The 24,544-nt window shown below is 44.0% G+C and overlaps 1 protein-coding gene across 10 annotated transcripts in view; it reads left to right on the top strand.

Annotated features, from left to right (window-relative positions):
• PRRC2B (proline rich coiled-coil 2B) overlaps positions 1–24,544 on the top strand; it is a 94,247-nt gene that overhangs the window by 34,993 nt on the left and 34,710 nt on the right. For 9 of the 10 annotated variants that reach the window (XM_060200429.1, XM_060200430.1, XM_060200421.1 and 6 more), the window contains exons 4-13: positions 2,412–2,514; positions 5,036–5,108; positions 8,761–8,904; positions 10,857–11,098; positions 11,550–11,671; positions 12,265–12,407; positions 13,679–13,766; positions 16,898–17,090; positions 22,818–23,133; positions 23,861–24,072. In XM_060200429.1, coding sequence (XP_060056412.1) covers positions 2,412–2,514; positions 5,036–5,108; positions 8,761–8,904; positions 10,857–11,098; positions 11,550–11,671; positions 12,265–12,407; positions 13,679–13,766; positions 16,898–17,090; positions 22,818–23,133; positions 23,861–24,072 — 1,636 coding nt within the window. Of the gene's footprint in view, positions 1–2,411; positions 2,515–5,035; positions 5,109–8,760; positions 8,905–10,856; positions 11,099–11,549; positions 11,672–12,264; positions 12,408–13,678; positions 13,767–16,897; positions 17,091–22,817; positions 23,134–23,860; positions 24,073–24,544 lie in introns of those variants that run through there. The other variant, XM_060200428.1, reaches the window with a different exon arrangement.

Consider the following 24,544-nt stretch of genomic DNA (forward strand, 5'->3'; position numbering starts at 1 on the left):
TTCAGAAACTGAAGGTGACTTAGAATGCCTTGTACCAACCAGGGCCCTTTTCCACTGAAATTACCGTAGCAACTTTTGGAGAACTTCCCTATGGTTATTAAAGACAGGATGTATAACTGAGCAATTGATTCAGGCAGATCAATAACTGAAATAGGATCTCAGAAACTATCAAAAAGTTTTTTTCTCCAAACCATTTACCTAAGGTTCATTCTACTTTCATGCTATGGAGTGACTTAAGGAATCAGGTTGATGTGTATGTGATTTCCATCCAGGCCATCTATGAGCTTTGTCAGGCCTGAAGAACTATTTGACTTCAGAGCTGTAGTGTCTGCTCTGAACTGAGAGTAATATTTAGCTCCTGCAGGGATTATAAGAAGTAGATGAGTCAAGCAAGGACTTAGCACAGAGGGCCTCATCCAGAGAAAGTTGGTGGCAGATGTCAGCTATTGTTGGCATTCAATTCAAATGGAAGACTCCACAGACTTTATAATGAAATAGGTATCATACATTTCTACATAGGCACTTAAATGTCTCTGCTTCTGAAAGTTCTAGAGGACAAAGCTTCAATCCCTCCTCTTAGCCAGTATTTCATTCAGCAGTGATATAGAAAGTATTGGGTAGCTACGAAAGAAAGCCAGTCCTGTAGCACTTCTGCTAGAAAGGAGGTGGATGGGGCCGCAGACTTTGAACAGGGGTAATATAACAGAGAGCCACCACTATACGGACTGGTGCTTAAGGTTCAGAGAATACTAACCTGAAGCTCCTGTTACAAGTAAGCAGGTGATGATAAAGAGGATCAGTGGTCTTTACTGTGTAAAAATCATGAATGGTGAAATCACTTGGGTTGAATAGGCCTTAAGAGAATGTGTAGAGTGTGGCTTCAATTCTAAGATGAGCCCCTGGTATTGAATGGACACTGGCCAAGGAAATTGCTGTCTGGGGGCTGGGTGGTAGCTCACCTGGTTGAACACACATACTACAATTCACAAGGTCCTGGGTATGAGACCCCAGTCTCCACCTATAGGGGGAAAGCTTTACAAATGGTAAAGCAGTGCTGCAGGTCTCTCTTTCCCCTTTTGATTTCTGGCTGTTTGTCTATCCAGTAAATAAGTAAAGATAGACAGTCAGACAGACAGACAGACAGACAGACAGACAGACAGACAGACAGACATATTGCTCTCCTCCTCTGGTCTTACAGTGTGGAAGTTGAGTGGAGAGTTGCCTGCCAGGCAGCTGAGATAGCAGAACCCTTCGTCCAGGACTGTGGGTGCCCATGCCAGTGTTTATTCAACGCAGCCTTATTTGGAGGACAGTTTGACAATATCTTACAAATTACAAAATGTCTTTTGGCTCAGAAACTTTGTAAGGACCTACTGAACTACACAATAGCCTAAAAGATTTGCATACATAAATGCTCATACCAACTTTATTTGTGATAGGAAAGAATGGAAGTTGGTAAATTATGGCCCATCCACTTGTACTATCTTTATAAGAAAGAAGGTGGGCGGGTGGTAGCACAGTGGGTTAGGTGCACATGGCATGAAGCTCTAGGACCCGTGTAGAGATTCCTGTTTGAGCCCCTGGCCCCCAACCTGTAGGAGGTTCACTTCACAGGTGAAGAAGCAGGCCTGCAGATGTTTATCTTTCTCTCCCCTTCTCTGTCTTCCCCTCCTCTCTTGCTTTTTCCCTGTCCTGTCCAACAACAATGACAGCAACAACAACAATAAATAGGGCAACAAAAAGGAAAAAATTGCTTCCAGGAGCAGTGGATTTGTAGTGCAGGCACCGAACCCCAGCAATAACCCTGGAGGTAGGGAGGGGGGGAGAAGGTGGTTCATATGTATGATGTAGTCATGAAGAAATATTAGATATATTAAGTGAAAGGTTAAGGAATTGTATGATTGTATATATGGCTTTATCCCACCATTTGTATTTTTAAAATACTAATAAGGAAATCTGGTTGGAGTTTCCTTTTTAGAGAATGAGATCCATACCTTTTGTGCTATATATTCTTAGAAATTTGTGTTTCCTTTAGAAGTCTAGAGAAGGTAAAAGAAGTGTCACATTTCAAAGCTGTCAGCATTCTGTTTGACCATGAGCTCTGTGGTCACTATCAAAGGGCTCTAACCATAGTCATTCTGTGACTCAGTTTCCCCATTAACAAATCTTTCGTCATTCAGTTGTTTACAAGGGACTTTCGGTATTTTAAACAGACAGATCTACAATGGATCTGTCTGTCTTGTTGGTTTCTTGTTAGTCTTTGCCAGCATAAGAGTCTATTTGGAGAAGGGGTTATTTTTTTTTATTACCCCAGGGCAGACTTGCTCCTAATGAGCGCCTATGACTCAAAAAGCAGAGGGACCATGTCAGCATGATCTGTGCCGTCTATAATCGCTACTGTCTTTGTTTAGTTCCAATGCAACGGCCTCTCAGCCGCTGGAGTCGCTGCCGCAGCCGGGTTTGCAGAAATCTGTCTCCAATTTACAGAAACCGACACAGTCAATCAGTCAGGAGGTAGGTGTTGGGGGATCCTGTCTTGATTGCTGTCCCTTTGCTGTCTAGGAGAAGGCTGACACTGAATGACCTGCTTGCTCCATAACCAGGCTTCTTGAGTGACTTTGGGAAAAGAACCTGGGAAATTATCATTATACATATTATATACTCACTGATGAAGTAGCTTAATTAGCAACTTTCAGAGAATGGCTCCTGATATAAAATGAAATACAGTACAGCCTGGGAGGTGGCACATTGGCTAGAGTGTTGAGCCTCTAAGAACATGAAGTCTGATCTCTGGCATCACATGTTACCAGAGTGATGCTCTAGTCCTCTCTCCCTGCCCTCAATCTTTTTTTTTAATAATTTATTTTTTTAAATATTTATTTTCCCTTTTGTTGCCCTTTTTATTGTTGTTGTTATTGGTATCTCGTTGTTAGATAGGACAGAGAGAAATGGGGAGGGGAAGAGAAAGATACCTGCAGACTTGTTTCACCGCTTGTGAAGCGACTTCCCTGCAGATGGGGAGCCAGGGGTCTGGAACCGAGATCCTTAGGCCAGTCCTGGCGCTTCACGCCATGTGCGCTTAACCCGCTGCGCTACTGATCGACTCCCAATTAATAAATCTTAAAAGAAGAAGAGGAAGAAGTACTAATACTTAATTTGATTCCTGTGGAATTAACATTGACTACCAGTCTAGGTTAAGTAGGTTTCCCTAAATCATCCCACAGAAACCAGAGTCCCAGGAAGACAAAAGTGCTGTTCCACATACTAGTGCAGTGATGAGATGATTTTGATAAATGAAATATCAGCTCCTCTACTATACTACTTCTCAACCTTGAAGTAGGGGCATGCTAGGACTTCATGCCTCTGCGATTCCACCACTTATGACAATTTTTTTTTAAAACATAGAAGGGGGCTAAGAAACAATACCTGCTGGGGATCGGGCCATAGCACAGCGGGTTAAGCGCACGTGGCGCTAAGCGCAAGAACCGGCGGAAGGATCCCGGTCCCAGCCCTCAGCTCCCCACCTGCAGAAGAGTCACTTCACAGGTGGTGAAGCAGGTCTTCAGGTGTCTGTCTTTCTCTCTTCCTCTCTGTCTTCTCCTCTCTCCATTTCTCTCTGCCCTATCCAGCAACGAACGACATCAACAATAACAATAATAGCCTTAGCATTCATCTGCTCTCTTAAACAGTGTAAACTTTCATTTTATGTAGATACCTGGGCAATAGAAGGTCTGAGATGCCACCCTGTATCTTTGAGGAAAGGTTAAGACTGACAGAGGGCACTCTTCCTCTCCCAGTACTGAAATGTGCTTTTGAAATTAAAGAGAAATCCACATGGCAAGGGATTCTCATAGGCCTGAATCCGATAGGGTCTTTGACCAGAGCAGGAAGAGTTGAATTTGTATCTGTTCCCAGAATTTGAGTTTAGAGAATCATGAGTTTTGAGCCATGGTTGTAGATCAGACTCATCTTTGGAGACTATTAAAAATCCCTGTGCCTGGACCCTTCAGCTCAAGGTTTGTCCGGGGCCTGTTTATGGACTTAGACACCTGTTGCTATAGTTTCTGTCTGTGGTCAGAGTGGAAAGCTGGGCTGGAAGCCAGCCCATGGGCCACATTGCCTGGTGTCCAGCTCTTTTTGGTTCATTTCCTGTTTTTCTCTAATATGTGGAGATTTCACATATTCTTAGACTTAAATCCTTACCTCAGATCTGGCAGAAATTCAGTCCTGGGATAAAATGTGTCAGCAGTGTTAGTAGCTCTTCTTGGGTGGCCTGTCAGCACTCTCTCCTGGCTAAATGCATGCCTATGGGTGGGAGCAGGCTTGTCCCTGTGGCTGCAGAGACCAGCTGGAGGCTATGGGAAGGGCAGCAAGGGGAGAGCCGAGATGGCTGTGCTGTCTCCTTCCTGCTGGTCAGGGGCTTCACCCCTTCCTAGAGGAACGGTCCAGCCTTGGCTGCTCTGCCCCACTCACTAACTGGCACATATCTCATGTGGGTGAGCAAGATACCTGTGGGGATTGCAGTCAGTTTTGTCCAGCACTCAGGCAAACCTGCGATAAAGAAATGAGACAGTGGGGAGTCTGATGGTAGCTCAGCGGGTTAAGTGCATGTAGCACTAAGTGCAAGGACCGACTGAAGGATCCTGGTTCGAGCCCCCGGCTCCCCACCTGCAGGGGAGTCACCTCACAAGTGGTGTCTATCTTTCTCTCTTCCTCTCTGTCTTCCCCTCCTCTCTCCATTTCTCTCTGTCCTATCCAACAACAATGACATCAATAATAACTACAATAATACGACAACAAGGGCAACAAAAGGAAATAAATAAATATTAAAAAAAGAAATGAGACGGTGGTGGGAATGATGTTAATATATACACTCCTATTAACTTAGTCTCACAAATCAAAAAAAAGAAAGAAATGAGACAAAACAAAGGCAAGAGAGTCATCAGACTACTGACTAGCTGAGTGTTTCTTTTCTTTCTCCTTTTTCTTTCTGATTTTCTCTTTTTTTTTTTTTTTTTTTTTTCTTTTCTTACAGAACACAAATTCAGTGCCAGGTGGACCAAAGTCATGGGCACAGCTGAATGGAAAGCCAGTAGGACACGAAGGTGGTAAGTGTGTGTGTGTGGATTCAGGAGGCAGGACTACCTCTCTTGGGCTATTCCACCCAAGTCTAAGGCTTTGGAGATCTCTTACCTGAGGAATCACTCCTAGGAAGCCTTGTCTTTTGTCTCCATGGTGGAAGTATTGATTCTGCAAAGGACATCAGCTTTTTAATTTCACTGATCGCTATTGCTGATGACATTTCATTCTTTCTCTCTTTCTCTTTTTCTCTCCCCCCCCCCCCCCAAGAGTTATTGCTGGGGCTCAGTGACTGCACTACGAATCCACTGCTCCTAGTGGCCATTTTTTTCTATTGTTGTTGGATAGAACAGAGAGAAACTAAGAGAAGAGGGAGGGAGAAAGACACCTGCACACCTGCTTCACTGCGTGAGAAGTGATTCCCCCTGCAGGTGGGGAGCTGGGGGATTGAACTGGGATCCTTGCTGGGTTTTTCTGCTTTGTATTATGTGCACTTAATCTGATGTACTATGACCTAGCCCCTGATAAAGATGTTTTTTTCCTTTTCCTTTTTTTTATTTTTTTAATATTTTATTCATTTGTTAATGAGAGGGATAGGAAGAGAGAGAAAGAACCAGACATCGCTCTGGTACATGTGCTGCTAGGGATTGAATTCAAGACCTCATGCTTGAGAGTTCAACACTTTATCATTGCACCACCTCCTGGACCACTGAAGATGTTTCTTAAGAAGCCAGACTTTTCACCTTCTGCACCCCACAGTGATTCTGGGTTCATACTCCCAGAGTGATAAAGAATAGGGAAGCTCTCAAAGGAGGGGACTGTATTTGGAGCTCTGGGAGTGGGCACTGGGAAATGTCCCCCTCTTATCCTATAATCTTGTCAATATTTCCAATTTATAAATAAAAATTTAAAAAAGAAGACAGTGGGTTAAGCGCAGGTGGCACGAAGCGCAAGGACTAGCATAAGGATCCCGGTTTGAACCCCACCTCCCCACTTGCAGGGGAGTCGCTTCACAGGCAGTGAAGCAGGTCTGCAGGTGTCTATCTTTCTCTCCCCCTCTCTGTTTTCCCCTCCTCTTTCCATTTCTCTCTGTGCTATCCAACAATGGCAGCATCAATAACAACAACAATAACTACAACAAGGGCAACAAAAAGGAATAAATAAATATTTTTTTAAAAAAAAGGTACACAGAGGGAACCTAGGTAACCTGCCTTGTTTGGGTTGTGCTCCTGGTGGAGTTACTGTCTGCTCAGATGTGCTACCAAGTGTCCTCTCTCCTAGGACTATAAGGGTGGTGGTGGGGCGTGTAGGGTGTAGCAAAAACTTCATGCTTGGGGTTCAACTCCCTGCTTTTGAACAGCAAGACCAGAGCCTTTAGAGAATTCTGTGGTACTTTTTGTCCTTAGTTTTGTGTCCAATATAGAAGAAATACATAGAAAACATAGTGGGCTGAGCTGTTACTGTAGAGGAAAGATGGGAGCAGTCAGCTCAAGGAAAGAGGTCAGTAGCAGCATCACTTTGCTATGGCTATGGATGCACTGAGGAGCATACATATAATCTCTGGAATGCAAGTCCTGTGCACTACTGTACTACCTCTGGTCCAGGCTAGAGTCTTAAATGAGTGATACCAGTGGCTCCCAAGACAGGACCGTGCAGATGTCTAGGGATGGGACGTGGCATAACAAAGCACATCAGTTTTCAATTAAGGGGTTCACAGCACTTCTCATGAAAACTACAAATCTTGGAGAATGTGGGCCCACTCAGTAGATGTTCTTCTTTACATACGGCATTGGGAAATGAGGGCTTTATGCATGCACAATATTGCTGTGTGGCTTCCCTATCCCAAATTATATAGTCTGTATCCTTGGCAAGTTAAGGAGAGATAACTTTCCATTGAGCTCCCCCATGTGTTCGCAGCAAATCCAGGCTGCACGTGCGTGCACACACACACACAGTAAAGCTTCTACTTTACTGACTGCATTGTCTCCTATTCCCAGCATTTTGAAGACATGCTAGAATAGGGGTTTGGTCTTCGTCTTTGAAGCAAGACAGAGTAGATTTGTGGGCACAAGAGGCAACCTTACAGAATGTTTTGGAGCCCCAGCATGAAGGCAGGTGTGGTCTGAGTCCTGCCTTAGTTGTATGTCCAGCCCTGCAACTCTGAACTGGTTGTGGTAAGGTATGCACTCTGCTAGGTGAGCTGTTTCCTACCTCCTACCATACTTTGAAAACTGGCTATCTTGTTTCATCCCTTTTCTTTTTGAGGTCCTTGGGACTTTGTGCATTCATAATACTGCCACTCCTGGGTCAACTTTTTTTTTCCTTTTGGTATTATATCTATCTATTTATTGTATAGCGACATCCAGAAATTGAGAGGGACGGGTGATGGGGGAGAGACAGACACTTGCAACACTGCTTTCCTTCTGCAGGTTGGGGCTCGAACCCAGGTCCTTGTGCATTGTAACATGTGCACTCAACCAGGTGCATCACCACCCGGCCCCTGAGTCAATTTTTTTTATCCTTTCTGTTCTTGACACTGTGCTGTGGTGCTCTGATACTATGCTGTAGCTGGAACCTAGTGCTTTGTACTTGGTAAAGTGCACACCGTGCTGGGTGAGCTGTCTGATTTCATTCATGCGAGTGCTTAACTTTTACCATAATAAAGTGACTGTGTAAGTTAGAGTCTGTCCCAAAGAGCAGTAGAGTTTCGTCAAGACACAAGGTCAGCTTTTAGGTTAGTCATTGGTAGTCAGTGTGTCAACGTAGTATGGTGGGTGTGTGACCCTGAGCCTTGGCACTGAATGTGACAGCAGATTAATTGCTATCTTGTGCATCTACACTAATCCCAAGAATTGGAGCTGAGAGTATTCTGAGGGTCTAGGAAGTCAGGCATATATATCATGGGCAGACATTGTGCTGGTGATTTCTTTCCTTATGTTTATATAGTGCTGGATGGATGTCATATGTAACAGATAAAAAGACCAACTTGCCCAGCAGACCCTCAGATGCATTGCTTTATATTATCATCCATACATTCCATACATTCCAGTGGGTAGCTGCAGAGTACCCAGTGCTATGAGTTACAAGAAAAGAAAAAGCATTTCTAACAGTCTGTAATGCTGAGGAATTCACCAAAAAGAAATTGTAGAGTGTTTGGCCTTACAGAGCTTGAACAGTTGTAGAAAATGGCAAAATGAAAGGAACAAAAGAGGAGATACACACTTAAGAGTGTATATCCTTGACAGAGACCTTTGGAGGAGGCCTGGTGACTCCTTCTATTGTTATTAACCTCTACAAAGGAGCACTCAGCATTGTCGTCTGATTCCCCCAGAACAAGATTTCTTGTTCCCCCCCTAGGATGAAGGACCACACTGACCTCCCTCATCCAAGAGCCTGGACAGGAGCAGCAGTGTGCTCACCCTCTGTCAGTTGTGTCTGTCTGTCTGTCTGTCTGTCTGTCCACTCCTGCAGGTCAGCTGGCAGGTGGTCCTGTTGCCAGTTTGTCCCTTAGCACCTTTGGAGAACTCTAGTGCCACTCTGCCAGCATCCAGCGCCAGTGTACACAAGTCACTACTGTAAGGAACCTACTGCAGAGTATTATGATTTTCAGTGTGTTATGAAGCCGGGAACTGTTGACACAGGCTTCACTTGCTCCATAAGGATTTCTGGTTTTCTTGGCAGGTTTAAGGGGCTCAAGCCGACTATTATCCTTCTCTCCCGAGGAATTTCCGACGCTGAAAGCAGCTGGAGGGCAGGACAAGGCTGGCAAAGAAAAGGGCGTCTTAGATCTGTCGTATGGGCCAGGACCAAGCCTCCGCCCACAGAGTAAGTGACATATGCCCCTTCTGAGCGTCTGGAGATAGTTTTTTTTGTTTTCTGCCATTTTAGATGTGCGCTGCTTTTCAGAGCTCAAGCTCCTGGACTCCAGGCTGCTGCCTGGAACACATGGTTGCTGCCCCTTTACCTGAATTACTTGCTGGGCTTGTTTGGAGGTCACTCCTGCCCACCTTCCCAACCCTCCTCAAATGGTAGTTTTGTTGTGCTTGGGTAGTTATGGCCAGAACAGATCTACAGACCCAGGGTCTATAGGCTTGACGCCTTATTCAGGAGCTTAGTTTTTCAACTGGTAATTCCCAAATCTTGAAGGATCCTGTTGGATCAACTAGAAAGCTTATTTAAAAGTCTGACTTGCTGCCTTTTCCTTCTCCCAACCAAATCAGAATCTCTATTTTCTTACACAACCCTCTTGGGATTGTGACATGACCTCTGTGGTCCCTAATCTGTGGTGTGACCAAGGAGTCAACAGGACTGTGTAGCAACACTTGCTGAAAATACCTTTTCCTTAGAGTCCTTGGGTGATTAGAGGTGGAGTTTAGGAATGAATTTTTCTTTAATCTACTCAGATTTTAAGATGAATCTTGTTTTCTTGGGTGGGATTGGGAGTGGGCTCAGTCTGAGGAGCTTTTGTCATCCTCTCTTGATTAACCTCACGAACATCTCAAATTCTGAGTTACTGTCCTGTAAATATTCTACTTAAGACAGCACAACTAGTTTACAAGGCAGACTTTTATTCTGAGGCTCTGGAGATTCCAGATTCAACCCTCGCCATCATCATATGCCAGAGCCAAATGTAAAAAAACCACCACACACATTAGAGGCCTATGCTCGGTTATTTTGCCTGCTTCAAAAACACAGTCAAATTCTTTAGGCCAAGGTTTGTAGCTTTCTGTATTTGATCAAGTTGAATTGCTTTTCTGGGCTATACAATTCAGAGCTGGAAGAAGCTTATTTCCTTATTGGAAAATACAAAGGGATGGCAGTCCCTTTGCATAATGGTTATGTAAGGAAACTCTCATGCTGGAGGCTCCAGTTTCCTAGGTTCAGCCCCTCATACCACCATAAGTGACAGCTGAGAAGTGCTCTGGCTTAGAAAATAAAAAAGACAAAGAAGTAGACGACCTTAGGGGTGACCACAGGTCTGCCCAAACCTATGTGTAAGGTGACTTAAAGGATGTGAGCACACCCTGAGTTAGTGACTCCTGCCCTGAGTCTCTGTCCGATGTGTCTCACGCTCAGAGAATTGCTATATTTCAGCTCAATCTCAGGCTCACTTATTTCTTGTTGACCCCCAATCTTACTACTTTAGACAGTGAAAAAAGATAGATGTGCCAATTTCCACGTGTGACCTAAGGAAGCATGGGCGTGAAGCAGCCTCAACTCTTCCATGTCCTCATTGGACTGAGAGCTGTCCTTGCTTTTTTTTTTTTTTAGGACCTGGGGGTCACTCTAAGCAGAATGTGGAGATTTGTGTCAAGAACCTCCCAAAGCTTTAATGGATAGCCCAGGGTTGTGAACTAGTGTGGATCCTGATAGACTGGCCGGGCCAGGAGAATTTGTTGACAAAATGACCAGGGCTGTTTTCATCAAGGTTATCTGAATTTCTTTGGGGTGTTAGATCTTGGGGCATACATGATTTCTGTTAATCCATAAAGACCTTGTCTTGTTTGTACGTACCTTCTCTCTGAGGAGATCTTATTTTATATTTCACCGGCAGACCTCTCTCAGAAGCTCCTGCTCATTGGTTAGGAGTCTGCCCCACTCCACTTCCCTTTCCCCAGCAAACTTGACCAGCAAATCGATCATTCACTTTTGTTTTTATTTTTTTCATTATTTTTTATTTTTTGGTGAATGAGGGGGTCCCTTGACCATCAGAACCTCATACAATCCCTCCTCCCCCTCCTCTTTCCTTTCCCTTTTTGCCCCCTTTCAATTTCCAGATGTGACAAGCTGGAGGGAGGGCGGTGGGCGAAACATAATTTCTGCCACGTCTCTGAGCGCCTCCCCAACTGAGCTGGGCAGCAGGAACTCGAGTGCAGGAGACGGAGCCCCCTCCTCGGCATGTACCAGCGATTCTAAGGACCCCTCTCTCCGCCCGGCTCAGCCTGTTCGAAAAGGGGCTTCACAGTTCATGGGAAATGTATACCACCCACCTACATACCATGACATGCTTCCTGCTTTTGTAAGTCTTCAGAGTGTGCATTTTTTCCCCGTGAAGTTGGATTGTTCATGTCCAGCAGAACCTACTTCAAGTGGGTGATTGTCCGCTTTGGGTTCTCCCTCCCAATTCCACTCTTTGCCCTGATACCCTCCTTTGGAGGTTTCCATTCATTTTGCGTTTTCTCTCCCCCCCTTTTAAAATCTTAAGGGCTCTGTCTTCTTCCCCTGGTGATATGGATATTATGTTAGCCTTGGTTCTTTAGGAAAAGGAGAGGCAGGTAATCTCCCCAGACATAAGTTCCCGAAGTTGCTGACAGTGGGAAAGAAATGGGGAGATGGTGGTAGGATTAATTGGGAAACCCTGAGACTTTCCTATTTCTTTTTTTCCCTTTCCAAAACAAATTCTAATACAAGTAAGAATTTAGAAGTTGGGCCATTGCCGGAAACTCTTGTTCATTGATATTATGTTTCAGATGTGTTCGCCACAGTCATCAGAGAACCAGGGTACAGTGGAACGAGGATCTTTCCCCCTTCCTCAGCTCCGTCTCGAACCCCGTGTTCCTTTTAGACAGTTCCAGATGAATGACCAAGATGGGTAAGGTTATTGCATTATAGTTGCATAAGTAGATATTCCCCTGGAAGTGGTACTGGATGAGATAGTGAGTTGATGGGTAAAAGTGTTGCCTTCTGAATATTTGAAGCAACCTAAAATCAGGCTCAATGCCACCTCCCCCATGTACCCCCTTGGGGTAACTGGGACTATAGTGTCAAGCTTCTGGCAGATGAGTATTTTGACCTGTGCTTATTGACCAGGACTGAGCCAGTAAAACAGCAGTATAAGTCAGAACTTCTTTCTGGTCTGTATTTGTTAAATATATATATATATTTTAAAGAAATGACTTAAAGGACTGTGAGGTAACATAGTGTTTATGTAAAATACTTTCATGCTTGAGGACCTAAGTGCCCAAGTTCAAGCCTTAGTACCAACATACACCAGAGATTAGCAGTGCTCTGGCAAAGGAAACAAAGGGCTTCCAATTTTAAAAAGGAAATGATTTAAGTACACACATAAACCTTCACAGCGTAGTACTTTTTTTTTGGTGAAGGGAGGGGAGAAGAGTGTTTGGTTTTTCATTCATCTGCATACTCGACATGAATCCAACATCTTACCCTTTCTACACTAATCAGGAAAGAAAACAGACTGGGAACGACTCGCCCAATCCGTCCACTGAGGCAGCTAGTGGAACGGGCGCCACGACCTACCATCATCAATGCAGAAAACCTGAAGGGCCTCGATGACTTGGACACAGATGCCGATGATGGCTGGGCAGGTGAGTGATGCTGCTAGCGCTCAAACCCGGGGCATCCTGGGTGCATGCTCTACTGGGCGTGCTTTCTTCTGGCCCCCAACATCCTTACTGCTTTATGTTCACCCACGGCTTACCCCCATCCTAATGATTTATTTTAAAGTTCTTTGCATTTGATGCTAATTAACATTTATTGACACCGACCACTGACAATGACATTTTCTAATCATAGAATGTTGGGGGGGGGGGTTTATATAACATACTGTTTGTGAAGAGAGACAGCTCATTTCTGTGTAAATCTTGAGCATTTTTGAATAGTTTTTCCTAGGATGTTTTTAGATACCATTGTAGTGTTTACAATTCTGCCTTTCTTTTAAAAATATTAGAAGAAAGAGAAAGGGTCTGCCTCCAGTATAAGATGGTGCTGGGCACTGAACCCTGCAGCCTTTGGGGATGCAGACATGTAGATTGATAACTCTAACAACTGAGCTATATCCATCCGCAGCCCTGTAATTTTATTTTTTTAAGCATTTGATGTAATTATATAGAAATACGTTTGATTTGAGAACAGCAGGTTAAGCACAGGTAGCGCAGCAGGTTAAGCACAGGTGGCACAAAGCACAAGGACTGGCGTAAGGATCCTGATTGAGCTCCCGGCTCCCCACCTGCAAGGGAGTCGCTTCACAGGTGGTGAAGCAGGTCTGCAGGTGTCTATCTTTCCTTCTCTCTGTCTTCCCCTCCCCTCTCCATTTCTCCCTGTTCTATCAACAATATTTCTCTGTCCTGACAAAAATAACAATTAAAAAAAAAAAAAACCAAACAAACAAGGGCAACAAAAGAGAAGAGAATAAATGTTTTTTAAAAAAGAAATACATTTGGGGAGTCGGGCACAGTAGGTTAAGCGCACATATGGCGCAAAGCGCAAGAACCAGCATAAGGATCCCTGGTCCAGCCCCCGGCTCAGCTCCCCACCTGCCGGGGAGTCGCTTCACAAGCGGTGAAGCAGGTCTGTAGGTAGCATTGATTCATTGCTTATGAAGCTTCCCTCCTACAGGTGGGGGCTGGGTGGGGGTTGAACCTGGGTCCTTGCACATGGTAACTTATGTATTGAACCAGGTATGCCACTGCCCAGCCCCTCTACTCTTGGCTTTTTATCTTTAGGGTTTATCCTGATGGGCCACAGGGATGGGGTGCCTTATTCATCTAATGGGTTGGTATATTTCCTGAATGGAGAAAATCACATATGCTGTTGATCTTTGTTTTTCTCCCCCTCCTTCCTCATCCTCCTGATATAGGCCTCCATGAAGAAGTTGATTATTCTGAAAAACTGAAGTTCAGTGATGATGAAGAGGAGGAAGAAGTGAAGGATGGCAGGCCAAAGTGGTAAGGCTCCCCTGCCATTTCACCCTCTCATAAAGCACCATCTAGTGGTACTAAGCCTTAAAAGGTGTCATAGCATCAATTCCTTTTTTTATATTTTTTTATTATTTTTATTTATTTATTGGATAGAGACAGCCAGAAATTGAGAGACACCTACAAACCTGCTTTACCACTCGCAAAGCTTTTCCCCTGCAGGTGGGGACTGGGGGCTCAAACCCGGGTCCTTGTGCACTATAATACATGTGCTCAACCAGGAGCACCACCACCCGGCCCCATAGCATCAGTTCTTATTGGTACTGCCACATATCTGTGCCTCAAATTTCCTAGCTGCGTAGCAGCTTCTCTGGGGCAGGTGAAAGTGTACATTTTGCAGATGAGAAGAAGATTGGATTGCTATCAAGGACATTTATTTAGGAATGGGCCCGGGATTTATGTCTAGACATGGCTAAACTTTGTTTTTGCCTCTGTGCCAGCATTTCCCCAAATACATGGTTTAGATCACGTGTTCCACAGGGTGCTGTGTTGTGGCCAAAAAAGCTTCTGTGGCAAAGCACATTTGGGAATCCACCCTGGCTGGGTTCAATTCTCTCCTGTTTTTAAAGGTTGCTCCAGAGCCTGGGATAAGTTAGAACATGTCGGGAATTATTTAGGGCTGAGAGAAATAGTATAGGACTATAATGTATACAAAAATTTCTAAACTTATTAGAACATTTTACTGTTCTATTTTTTTGTGTGTGTCATTTCATTGGACTACTTTATACCCAGTATGACCTTTGGAAAATACTTCATTGTACTCTAGTCCTCTCATTTTATTATACTATTGAGCTTTTCAAATAATAGTATTCTGGCTGGCACTTTATGATAGTACTTATGATTTCTTTTTCTTTTTGGCTTACTTTTTGTTTGAGTACTAGCAAATGCTTTCCATTCTGTAGAATTTCCCGTTTCTTTTGTACACTTTTCATTCACTAATCTTAATATGTGCTTTTTTAAATGTTAATATTTTTATTGTCTAGATAATAGTGTGTGAATATTTTCTTTTTGTTGTCAGTAACTGAATTTATATGGTTGAGCCTGCAAGTCTTTTTTCTCTTCCTCCTCCTCTTATTTATTTTACCTTTTAATTTTATCAAACCTCCTGAAATATGTCTCTTTTCTACAGGGAAATTGTAATACCTTCCACCTTTTTTCTGATGATACAGTTAACTGACCTAGGTTTCTGTCATTTTAATTCTGTTTAATGTTACTGATGCTTTGGGTGCACTTGGGACATATCTCTGCGTCCATTCTGGGAACAGTAAGCTTAGAAGAATATATATTAAAATTTTAAATTAAAAGCAAAGTTTAGGAGTCGGGCGGTAGAGCAGTGGGTTAAGCGCAGGTGGCACAAAGCGCAAGGACTGGCACAAGGATCCCGGTTCGATGCCCCGGCTCCCCACCTGCAGGGCAGTCGCTTCACAGGTGGTGAAGTAGGTCTACAGGTGTCTATCTTTCTCTCCCTCTCTCTGTCTTCCCCATCTCTCTCCATTTCCCTCTGTCCTGTCCAACAGTGATGACATCAATAATAACTACAACAACAATGAAAAACAAGGGCACCAAAAGGGAATAAATAAATAAAAAATTTTTTAAAAGCAAAGTTATAGAACTTTTTTAAAAATATATTTTATTTATTATAATGAGAGTGATACAGAGAGGAAGAAGAGACAGACCAGAGCACTGTTCAGCTCTGGCTTATGGTGGTGCTGTGGATTGAACCTGGGACCTTAGATGCTCAGAGCCTCAGGCATGAAAGTCTTTTGTATAACTACTGTGCTGTCTCCCTAGCCCAGCTCCATGTCTCTTTCAGTTGATGTGAATTTAATTTCCATTTGAGTTGTGGGTTTTGGACCCAGTTTTGTGACTTGGTGATCAAGGAAACCACATTCTTCCTACATCTCCTCCCTGCCTCCCCCACTGGTTGGTACCCAATTTTTAGAGACTTCTGTGAGTTTCCAAGTCACCTTTGATATCTTCTCTATCCCTTCATCCATGGACAGTCCTTGAACCTTCCCTTCCTTCTACCTCTTAATATTTGCTTTCGCTGGAGGCCACTGGGAATAGCATATTTTCTTTTTAAAAAAATTTTTTTTATTCTATTTTGTTGCCCTTGTTTTATTGTTGTCGTCATTGTTGGATAGGACAGAAAGAAATGGAGAGAGGAGGGGAAGACAGAGAGGAGGAGAGAAAGATAGACACCTGCTTCACCACTTGCAAAGCGACTCACCTGCAGGTGGGGAGTTGGGAGCTCCAAGCAGGATCCTTACGCCGGTCCCTGCACTTTGCGCCACGTGCGCTCAACCTGCTGCGCCACCACCCGTCTCCCAGCATATTTTCTTTAGTGGGTGATTTTGGGATGAGGTTGTTTGTTTCTTTCCTTTCATTTTTTTCTTTCTGTGGTCACCACTCTGTCAAAATGAAGTCAGGTGGCCCCATCGTACCTGACATTTCTTCAGTAAAACGTGCTTTAGTAAACACAGCATGTTTTGCTTAGCTGCTTTGTTTGCAGTGTGGTGTGGAAAGGGGAACACTTCCCAGGTTTTCTTTCTCTCCTAGCCTTCCTCTACCATCTGTTTGAATTGCTTCTGCTTTTCCATCCTGTGTGTGTGCTTTTTATTTCTCCTCTGGTTCTCTTTGTTATGACTTAGGTGAGCTTGTGATCTGTCTTTTTATTATTTTGAGAGAATTCTGTTCAGCACCTTTCTTGTGCAAAACCTAGGAAGATGCTGTATTATTAGAAAGAGATTGCCCTGGGAGTCCTGGTGCAAGTCTTTTGACTCTTACTTATGAGAACAGCTCCTGAGACCTCACTGATAAACAAGTCACCCATTCTTTAAATAGGCAGGAGGTAAAGACTCTTTTCTGGCATTAACTGATACAGAGTGTGTGAAGTATCGTATCCTTCAGTGAATCAATGATTTGACAAATGCTGATAATGAATTTTGATGCTCTCCCATGTCCTGTCATTTGTATGGGTAGGCACGTCTACTCTGATGAAGGAAATTAGTAACAAACATGTTTGGCAATTCCTTAAGTCCAATAAGATCAGACTGTTGGGACTGACTAGGAAAACTAACACTAAATGTGATTTGTCTTAGGAATGGTTGGGACCCTAGAAGGCAGAGACAGTTGTCAATGAGCTCTGCGGACAGTGCTGATGCCAAACGCACACAAGAGGATGGAAAGGACTGGAGCGAGACAGCAGGCATGAACCGTGTCATCCGGAAGGTGCCAGAACCTCAGCCACCTTCCAGGAAGCCGCACAGCTGGGCATCAGGGCCTGACTGCCAGGTACTGTGGTCATACTCTGTGCCTGTGATTAATTGGGAGACACAGATACATGCACTCAATATCTTGCCAACACTTCAGTGTCTTTTTTCCTACTCCAGCATGATAGTGCTGCTGGGTAACCACAATTAAAACCAGGACATAGCACTGGTATGCCACTCCATCTCCTCAGACCCCATCCAGCTTCTTCCAGCTGTCCCATTGATGTTTTTTCTGTGAAAGAATGGTTTTGATATCAACTCTTCCTCCGCTCAGTCAGGAGCTGCTCTTCAGTCTCCCCCAGAAACCCCATGCTGCCTTTCATGGGCACGCGGAATGATTATAATCTTACACTGGTACTTGGGCTTTGTGCCACCTGCACATAACCCGCTGCACTATCTCCCAACTCCGAATATAGTTTATAATCTTTTTTATATATTTATTTTCCCTTTTGTTTTTTTTAATATTGTTTCCTTTTTGTTGCCCTTGTTTTATTGTTGTAATTAATGTTGTTGTTATTGATGTCCTCATTGTTAGATAGGACAGAGAGAAATGGAGAGAGGAGGGGTTGAAAAAGATACACACCTGCAGACCTGCTTTCACCGCTTGTGAAGCGACTCCTCTGCAGGTGGGGAGCCGGGGGCTTGAACCGGGATCACGTGCACTTAACCTGCTGTGCTACCACCCGACTCCCTATTTTCCCTTTTGTTGCCCTTGTTGTGTAGTTTATAATCTTAAAAAGAATGCACTTCAAATTGGGTTTGTCTGGTGCTTCCTTAAGGGTAGGATTAGGCTTCTCTTAAAGACATTTAAAAAAAAAAAACTTTTATCAACACAAAGAAACCAGAGCACTGCTCCTCTACCTTTTCTTTCTTTCTTTCTTTCTTTTTTTTTCTTGAATTAAAGAAGTTTTTAGATTATATTAAAAATATTTGCCCCTGGTTCCCCCAGGAAGGCACTATAGATGAGAAGCGTTGGAGGAGAATTGTTGATTGTCTTAACGATCACTATCAGTCTTTTGGTCCTAACGTGTGCCTGTTTCTGCCTTTTGTTACTGGAATTTAATTAATGATATCTTAAAAATCTATAATAATCACCCTGATATTAAAAACTTATTACAGAGGGTGAAAAGGTCCTCCGGCAACTTTCTAGTCCGCCGTCCAGGACAAAGTCCCCATCCCCATGCCCTTCTGTGATTATTGATCTTGATCCCCCAGTACCCAGTCAAAATAACCCCTGCAGGTGGGGAGCCGGGGTTCGAACCGGGATCCTTATGTCGGTCCTTGTGCTTTGTGCCACCTGCGCTTAACCCGCTGCGCTACAGCCCGACTCCCAGTCTTTCAATTTCTTATCAGTGGGTTATATAATCTGTTTCTCTCACTGCTTTTAAAAAATATTTATTTTTCCCTTTTGTTGCCCTTGTTGTTTTTCATTATTGTTGTAGTTATTACTGTTGTTTTTATTGATATTGTTGTTGGATAGGACAGAGAGAAATGGAGAGAGGAAGGGAAGACAGAGAGGGGGAGAGAAAGACAGACACTTGCAGACCTGCTTCACCGCCTGTGAAGCTACTCTCCTGCAGGTGGGAAGCTGGGGGCTCGAACCTGGATCCTTACTCTGGTCCTTGCACTTTGCACCATTTGGGCATAACCCGCTGTGCTACCGCCCGACTCCCACTGATTTTTAAAAAATATTTATTACCTTTTGTTGCCATTGTTGTTTTATTGTTACAGTTGTTGATGTCCTTGTTGTTGGATAGGACAGAAATGAAGAGAGAAGGGGAAGACAGAGGGGGAGAGAAACATAGGCACTGGCAGACTTTACCACTTGTGAAGCGATTTCCTGCAGGTGGGGAGCCAGGGGCTTGAACCAGGATCCTTATGCCAGTCCTTGTGCTTTGCACCACCTGTGCTACTGCCCAGCTCCCTCTCACTGTTTTATGGGCTGTGCCAGGCCACACACTCCTGCACCAATTTTTCCTTTCATTCTTATTTCAGAGGGAGGGAGGGGAAGACCACAGCATTGCCTCACTATCTGTAGAGCTTCTCCTGGTGCCATGGTGGTGCTAGAGCTCAAACCTGAGTCCTTGCACATGGTCAGGTGAGGGGCTACTCTGCCTGGTCACCTTTCTTGTGAGCTGTTTTTGAAGCTCCACTACCCTTCTTTAACCCTGGAGTCAATGCTCACTGGAGTTACCTTGCTCTTGGGTCCTCTTTTTTTTTTTTTTTAATCCTTATGCTGGTCCTTGCATTTTGCACCACCTATGCTTAACCCACTGCGCTGCCACCCAACTCCCCCAGAGGTTTCTAATATATGTAAAAGGATGCTCCATAGAGTTGTATGACCCATTGCTTCTTGATTTGAACTCCTAGCTTTATATCAGTGTTGTAATTGCATGGCTGTTATAGTCTCACATCAAAATATCTTAAATAGAATGAGACCCTGTAGGTTGGTGACTCTTTGGTTCCTTCAATCCATCTCTGACCATGAACTCTAGTAACTAACTGGAGACTCTGCCACCATTTGTCACTTTCCTGCCATAACTGTGAGTTGGCTGCTGAGGTGGTTCCTTGAAGAGCAGTATGCTGGACTCTGGCCTTCTCATGCTGCCTTGAGGATGACGTCCTCTTCTTTGACTATTCGCTCTTGGGTCCTCTTAATGGATAAAGTCAAGGAATATGTACAGTATTTACACATACAAATATTCTTATCTTTGTTATTCTATATAATTATCACTAGTGAGGAGTTGTCTAGTTCTGTACACTTTACCCTGGCAGCTAGAGAGATGGCCCAGTGGGTAGAGTGTAGGATTTGCATGCGGGAGATTTTGGATTTGGTCCCCAGCATAACCTATGCTCTCACTTACTCTGGATTCTTTCGCTCTGTTGTCCATTAAATAAATACATAAATGTACTATTCATCCTGGTTTTTATTCCCCCCTTGCGTATTTATAGCTGCTTTCTCCAACTATGAGGAATCTGCTTCACATTGTCCCTAGTATTTTTACTTACTTGTTCAGTTTATCTTGTGTGTTCAGGTTCCCATTTCTGCCACCACTCTCTCCCTCGCACAGATGCCCTCTTCAACTGCTCAGATGTCAGTGTGCCCACCTCCCCACCCCCACCACCCTACCAGACCATCTCCTTATGAATTTTTTCTCCATCCAGTTCAGCTGAGCTCCAACTCCCACACCACCTACATCTCTGCATGGCTAGCCTCCCTCTACACCTTGCCTGGGCTCTGACTACCTACTCTGAGTCACCCTGGCCTCTTGCCTTCTTTGGTTTGGCACACTTCATGATGCTGGGATTGTATTCTTTAGTAGGGATGGGAAAGGCATTGATTTAATACACAGGGCATGACTTGCCATATATATATACTTTGTTGTTTAACGGACATCTTATAAAACAAAAAGGTTTTCTGTTTTTAGTGGTTTTTTTTTGAGTGCATATTATGTGCCAGACACTATGGTAGGTAGAGGGTACACCAAAGTAAAACAAAATGGTTATAGTGGTACACTTGAAATTTACCCTGACATTAACCCCAGTTTTTGTCTGTCCGAGTTGTTCAGTATTCCAAAGCAGTTTTACTTTGATCTTATAACAGCACTGCAAAAATGAGAAATCTGTTTAACTCTGTGCATCCTAATTTCTCAAAAGATTCTTCCATTCCAAATATTTTGAGAATGTTCAGTCTATAAAATGATAGCTACTCTTAGTTCAGTTAGAAAGTTGAATGACTTGACAATGTACACATTCCCTTTGATCCTGCAATTTCTAGGAATTCCTAGAGGAAATAACGAGGGACATGCCTGTTAGCAAGGGTGCCTGGGATACCAGGGCACAGTATATTACGGTGTATGCTAGAAGTGTGACAGTAATATAGGCACTACAGAGAAGGGAAGAACAAGAAAGGTGCATTCCTTGGTAGGAAATGCTTCTAAAGTAAATGTTTGTAATCTTTTATGATTGTAGTAATCATCTTTGGGTTATAAGAAGTTATTTTTTAGGAGAAAACTCACTGAATATAGGAACTGTCTTGCATGTTTGTTTTCTGGAGTTGTGATTAACATACAAGTAAAGATGTCTGTCTTGGTTTTGATAATTATATATGTGAGACTACCACTCACTCAGTAAGTTTTTTGCTGATCAGATCTCTTTGATCACCAGTGGGGTTCCGCTGGACATGCCTGTCATTTGTGCTGCTGTATATTCTGCACTCAGCTTCACTTCCTTTACTTACTAGTGCTGAGAGGTTTCTGCATCCTAGTTCTCTAGTAGCTGTCAACCAGTGAAAATAAGTTCAGAAAATATTTCAGATAATTATTTTCAAAAGATTCATTTGTCAATGAAGGAGAAAAAGAACCAGAGTATCTTTGTAGTAAATGCAAAGCTGGGGATTAAACTCAGGACCATGCTTGAGAATCCAAGTCTTTATCCACTGTCCTAGCTCTGGGAAGAGATATTTTAAATGATGCTTTTCTGTTATTTTTAGCTAAAGACTCAGTTTGAAGCCGTAAATTCCACCAAATTTTAATGTTTCATGATTCTTTATACCCATGTATATTTGGGAGAAGTTTTTTTTTTTTTTTTTTTTTTACCTCCAGGGTTATTGCTGGGGCTCAGTGCCTGCACCACATATCAACTGCTCCTGGAGGCTGTTCCCCCCCCTTTGTAGCCCTTGTTGTTTATTGTTATTGCTGTCACTGTTGTTGGATAGGACAGAAAGACATCGAGAGAGGAGTGGAAAATGGGGAGAGAAAGATAGATACCTGCAAACCTGCTTCACTGCCTGTGAAGTGACCCCCCCCCCTTGCAGGTGAGGAGCTGGGGGCTTGAACCGGGATCCTTAAGCTGGTCTTTGCGCTTTGCGCCATGTGCACTTAACCTGCTGCACTACCGCCCAACCCCCCTGGGAAAAGTATTATTAATGGAACAGTGATGTGAGTGAAATTGATAATGGTGGTACAGTGGATACAGCATTGTATTCTCGGGAGTCGGGCTGTAGTGCAGCGGGTTAAGCGCAGGTGGCGCAAAGCACAAGGACCGGCATAAGGATCCCGGTTCGAACCCCGGCTCCCCACCTGCAGGGGAGTCGCTTCACAGGCGGAGAAGCAGGTCTGCAGGTGTCTATCTTTCTCTCCTCTTCTCTGTCTTCCCCTCCTCTCTCCATTTCTCTCTGTCCTATCCAACAACAGTAATAACTACAACAATAAAAACAACAAGGGCAACAAAAGGGAATAAATAAATAAAATAAAAAAAAAAAAGCATTGTACTCTCAAGCATTAGGTGTCTCCCAAGTCTAATCCTTGGCATCATATTTACCAGAGGGGTGCTTTGGTTTCCTCTCATTAATGAATAAATCTTCTAAACCTTTTTTGAAAAAGAAAAAATGATGAAAATGAGTATTCTTGTTCCTGTTCACATGCTGTGAATGCTATAGTTTCATGTATTTGGTAGTATTGGCAAGTGTGTCTATTTCCTGCGAGTTTCCCGTTTTGGTCAGTTTCATAAGCATCCATAGCACCTTCCTAACCCCTAGCTTTCCTTTGCCATTCCTACTTTACAAATAGGGTATGAAGGGATCTAAAGTTGGCAGTTCCCCAAGCTGTATTCTCTGGAGTATAGGGCAAAACAGGATTAAACTCCAGCCTGCTTGTCTGCTGACTGCATTATCCTTGGAAGTGCTCAGTGGTCCTGGGAAGGGTAACTGATCTGATAGTAGGCCTCCCACACTTTACTTTACTGGCAGAAACCATCAATGGGTGGTGTGTTCCGGCAACAGTCTGTTGAGGACAAAGAGGACAAACCACCCCCACGGCAGAAGTTCATCCAGTCTGAGATGTCTGAGGCTGTGGAACGAGCCCGAAAACGCCGGGAAGAGGAGGAGCGCCGGGCACGGGAGGAGAGATTGGCTGCCTGTGCAGCTAAGCTCAAACAGCTGGATCAGAAGTGCAAGCAGGCCCAGAAGGCAAGTGAGGCCCAAAAACAAGTGGAGAAGGAAGCCCCCCGGTCTCCAGGCACAGAGAAGGTGTCTCCACAAGAGAATGGTCCCACTGTCCGCAAAGGTAAGAACTGGGCCCACAATCTGAAACCCTGGACTGTTCTCACTGTCTCATTGTTTGTATTTTCCTGGCTTCTTAGCAAACCTATTAAGTTATATGGGAGCATCTCACCTAGGTCAGTATACCTGAGTTGCACCCTGTTTCTATACTTGTTAGCCTTGCTGCTAACAAGTTTTTATGGAAACCAGGGTCTGGCGCTTGAGAATTATCATTGAGGAGTCATCTCCTCAGTTCAACATTTTCCCCTCCCCCGCCCCTCCCTTCTTCCCTTTCGTGTAATCCTCAAAAGTCCTATGGAGTAGTCAGCTGTCCTGACTTTCTGGGTGCAGAAACTTGTGAGGAGAAGCAGAATATTCTGCTCAGGTCACACAACTTTATCTTGTGGGGGAATTCCTTCTGTTCGGGTGGGCAGTTCATGAAATCTCACCGAGTGTATGCTATGCTGTAACTCGAATCATTTTTGAACAATGCTCCTCTCACCTGGGATCAAATCCAGCCCTGTGACTTGAGCAGTCCGCTGGTCTCTTGACTCTTAGCTCCCTCACCTCTAAGGGGATAAGGGTATGACACTGGTGGGATTTAGAGCAAATGGCATAGGGCCAAGGTTTGGGTGTGATGACCTGCCAGTAGGGTGTAAATGCCAATGCAGAAAACATTAGTTGTGAAAAATTCAGTTGCCCAAGCTTTTATGAGCTCATTGTGATCATTTCTCTGGTTATTTGTTCTCTAGTCTCCCCAGAGTTTGCTGCCCAAGAAGCCCCCAGCACCTTTTCAGAAGAAGCCCCCACAACAGCTCCAGCAGTGGCTCAAAGCAGCAGCAGTGAGGAGGGGATTCGGGAGTCTGGGTCACCAGCTCAGGAGTTCAACAAGTATCAGAAGTCATTACCCCCTAGATTCCAGCGCCAGCAGCAACAGCAGCAGCAGCAGCAGCAGCAGCAACAGGTAAACAGACAGGGCATTGTGGTTTTTGTTAGCAGACTCGTTACTGAGCAGGACTGCTCCAGGACTGCTTCAGCTAAACATGCACCAACTCACATACAGGAATGTGAGGAGTTGCATCTGAAAATATATGGCCATAGTTGGCCAGCACCAGGCATTTGGGATCTCTCTAATGCCTGCAGAGAATCTTGGTTGGTATTCTACTGACCTTGTTTTCTGAGTGATGTTTTCACTCAAGAGTACCCTGGCCACTCCTTGGTCCATGCTTGCCCCAGTTGTTAACCTCCCAAAAATCAAGGGAGAGGTTTTAGAGAGAGGCATGTTCATTTTGGGTTAAGGATACAGGTCTGTAGATTGTGGTCAGACAGCTATGGTTCTGATCCTAGTGGTGTAACTTATCTGGTGGCTTATGACTTGGGTGGCTCATTGTAAACTCGGCAGAATGGATTCCTGCTTCCCAGCACAATAGGGATAC

This window comes from Erinaceus europaeus, chromosome 10 (genome assembly GCF_950295315.1).
Source record: "Erinaceus europaeus chromosome 10, mEriEur2.1, whole genome shotgun sequence".
Taxonomy (NCBI): Eukaryota; Metazoa; Chordata; class Mammalia; order Eulipotyphla; family Erinaceidae; genus Erinaceus; species Erinaceus europaeus.